General features: G+C 55.9%; 1 protein-coding gene across 1 annotated transcript; it reads right to left on the reverse strand.

Annotated features, from left to right (window-relative positions):
* Nucleotides 1–594: 594 nt before the first annotated feature.
* Nucleotides 595–3,190, reverse strand: LOC102254397 (high affinity cAMP-specific and IBMX-insensitive 3',5'-cyclic phosphodiesterase 8A). Its single transcript, XM_005866327.2, has one exon. It carries the CDS (start codon nucleotides 3,095–3,097, stop codon nucleotides 848–850), a length of 2,250 nt encoding a protein of 749 aa, XP_005866389.1. The 5' UTR covers nucleotides 3,098–3,190; the 3' UTR covers nucleotides 595–847.
* Between the last annotated feature and the right edge of the window lie 96 nt (nucleotides 3,191–3,286).

Here is a 3,286-nt window from a genome sequence, read left to right on the forward strand (position 1 = left end):
TGCACTCCACAGGGAGGTTGGACTTCATCATGAAAACAATGGAACCCAAAGGATTTCCACCGAGGGAGGTAACATCATCAGGGTTTGTGTTTTATGGCCCTTAGGATGCAAAACTGAGTGGAGCTGAACGGAGACTACTGTGGGTCTATAGGGAGAGTTTATAGATATTTACAGGAAGCACCCAGCAGGCAATATCGGTAATTGTAAGTAAAATTCAGAGAGATGGTTTTGAGAAAGGTGAGCAATTAAAGGGCCATTTATTAGAGAATCTATAGTCGGTATGTCCGACAATTAGGATTTCAGCGAAACGTTTGCATCGCCCTTTGTTGAATGTGCACAGCGTTGGTTGTTCATGAGCAGATCGCATGGAGGGGGGGAGGTCCTGAGGGCGGGGGTGGGGGGCACAAAACACGTTATTTCAGGTCACACAGCTGTGCGAGGCCAGTTGCACAGCCACTGGAAATACAGGTTTCCATAAATATTTTGTAAACACTTTTTAAGTTTAAAATGAAATGACAAGTGCTTTGATATGTCCTCACATGTCATTTTTAATGGTGTTACATTTATTGAAAGTGTGCAGGTACAGAACTTCCATAAAGATCTGAAATTATACATTACCACTGAAGGTGGGTACAGGTTGGTTTCAAAAAAGTCAAGTTAGTAAATATCCCCCGCTTGCTGTTTTTCCCCACGAGAATATTTGGTATAAACACTCTACAAAATAAGGCAACGTTTTGGAGAAGTCACCGATAAAATCTTATGAAACAAGAGTTCCGTTCTCATTTCTTTTCACTGGCGAAGTACAGTGGCGAGTAGAGTGCTTTCTGCACAGGGGCCCTTCCGTGTCCTAGTCTGGGGGTGGGCGGCAGCCCCGCACGTTCATATGGTCGAGATCCTCCCAGTACCTAAAGTTGTTGTCCAGGTGGTGCATCAGCAGTGGCAAGTCCACAAAGTTGTCCCACGCTTCGAACATGTCTATGATGAAGTAGTTGATGAAGGACATTTGGGCCTTGGGGATGCTGCAGGTGTTTCTGTCAAAAGCGGGCATCACCACAGGTAAGTTCCGCCGCTTCTCCTCATCGGTCTGAGAAAAATACTCCTCCGAGATGCGTGAGGCCCACTTGATGCACTGCTCCAAGGGCCGGCAGGGGTTGGACACGTCGGCGCACTTGATCATCATGCGCTTGATCATCGTCCGGTTCTCTGGAGTCCTGAGCATCCTGTGGATGTCTGCTCGCACTGCATCCGTCTCCTCGCGCTCCTCCAGCTCTGCCAAGGGCTTGACGACGCTGTTGACAAACTTATTGATGTGCTCGAAGTGCCTGGTCATCTCTGTGGCCAAGACCATGTCGATGATGGCCTGGCGCAGTGTCCGGTAATCATTCCTCTCCATGTTCTTGAAGATGTTGCTCTTGTCATCTCTGAGTGTCAGCTGGAAGGCCAGGCTCGCGTGGTGGCTCTCCAGCACCGCGAAGTCGTTGTACAGGATGGCCAGCTCGCTGCCCGAGTTGCACAGGAAGGGGTTGGTCCTCCCCGGGTGGTCCAGGTCGTGGACCGTGGCTGCAATGAGGGCGGCGACCTGGTCCACCGAATCTAAAGCGCGCTTTACCCTCTCTTGGCACAGGAAGTAGCAGGTGGCCTGGAGCACGTCAGCCGCGTGGCTGGAGTTGTGGTAGGGGTTAGAGGAATGGTAAGTGGATTCGATCATCTGCAACCACAGCCTCAGGGTTGGCTCCGGGCACTTTAAGAATTCACAGATGCCAAAGCGGGTAAAGATTTTGATAGCAAGATAACTCAAAGGCCTTTTCTGTGTGGCAGCCTCCAGTTCAAAAATGTCAAATTCCCAGGAGTCCTCGTTCTCCAGGGCCTCGGCGATCTGCTTCGGGATGTCGTGGAGGGGCAGGGAGGCCGTCATGCTGCTGGACGCTCGTGGGAGGTTTTTGGCTGAAAGAGCGTACTCGTTCCCAGAGAGCCTTCGAAGACCATTGACGATCAGGCCCCCGAGGAGGTCGTTGGCGTGAGGATCCTCATCCTTCGCCCCGAACTGCGGGGAATATAACTCCGTGGTTCTCAGAATTTCCAGCGCCCGGTCCAGGGCTTCCGACACGGGCACGGAGCTGTTCTCCTGGGCGGCACTGATGATGTTGATCACCTTGGTGATGGGCGCCTCCATGGTCACCGAGTGTATGCGGGCCAGCGAGGAGTGGCGCCTCTGGCCGGCCACTTCACTGGCCCGGGAGCCCACGCTCCTGCCGCCGAGGGAGCTTTTCCTCCTGTCCCTCAGTTTCCCTACCTGGCTGTCCGTGTGCGAGTCCGCCTGCAGGCCGGCCTTGCTGTTCCCATTGCTCAGCCGGATGATGGACACATAGTGTCTGATCTTCCCTCCCTGCCCGCTCACCGGGATGACCTTCACGTTCTGCTGGGTGTTGTCTCCGTTTTTGGCACAGTAGACACCCTGCCACCCCTTGCCCTCCGTGATGCATGAATTGATCGTCTGGAACAACTCGGACTTTTTCTCGCCCACAGGGAGTTTTGCTAACTCCTTCCCGACCAGCTCATTAGAGTCACAGCCCACGGTGGTTACAAACGCGGGGTTCACGTACTGCACCAGGTGGTCCTCGCCTGTGATCTCCACGGCGTCCTGGCTTTTCTCCAAGGCCGTGAAGATGGAGTTGCAAGCCCTGAGCTTCAGCTGGGACCGCACCTCCCCGAACTGCAGCTGCAGCAGCTCCGTGTAGCAGGCCAGGGGGCTGGGGTCCTCCACGTAGCGCCTGGTGAAGCCGGTGGTGAGGAGGGGCATCACGGGCAGCTCCCCATCCTGCCGGCGCACCACCCCGACAATGACCGTGTTCTCGGAGACCTGGGACGATCGGATGGCCCTGCACAGCGCCCGCGCGTCCAGCTGCCGGGGGTGTCTGTGGTCCAGGATGACGATGTCGTGGTGCGCCGACAGGAAGCAGGTCAGCACCGCCTGCACCTCCTTGGTGAGCGTGCACTTGAACCCGGCCTGGTCGCAGGCCTGGCGGAAGGCCTTGCACTGGTTATCGTCCTTGCTGAACGCCAGCAGCACCTGGAGCTGATCCGGGTGAAACCTCATGGGGCCGAACTGCACGTCTGACACGGGTATCTTGCCGCGAGGCAGGTAGGGGTCCGAGGGGAGGCCGGCGCCCTGCAGCAGCGCCCAGGAGTCCTGCGCATCCTCCTCCTCTTTGCCGCCCAGGTACGCACCCGGGGCCTCGGAGGAAATGTGGACGCTCGGGGCGCAGCCCATGCCGGCGGTGGCACC

This window comes from Myotis brandtii, unplaced genomic scaffold (assembly GCF_000412655.1).
Source record: "Myotis brandtii unplaced genomic scaffold, ASM41265v1 scaffold229, whole genome shotgun sequence".
Classification (NCBI taxonomy): domain Eukaryota; kingdom Metazoa; phylum Chordata; class Mammalia; order Chiroptera; family Vespertilionidae; genus Myotis; species Myotis brandtii.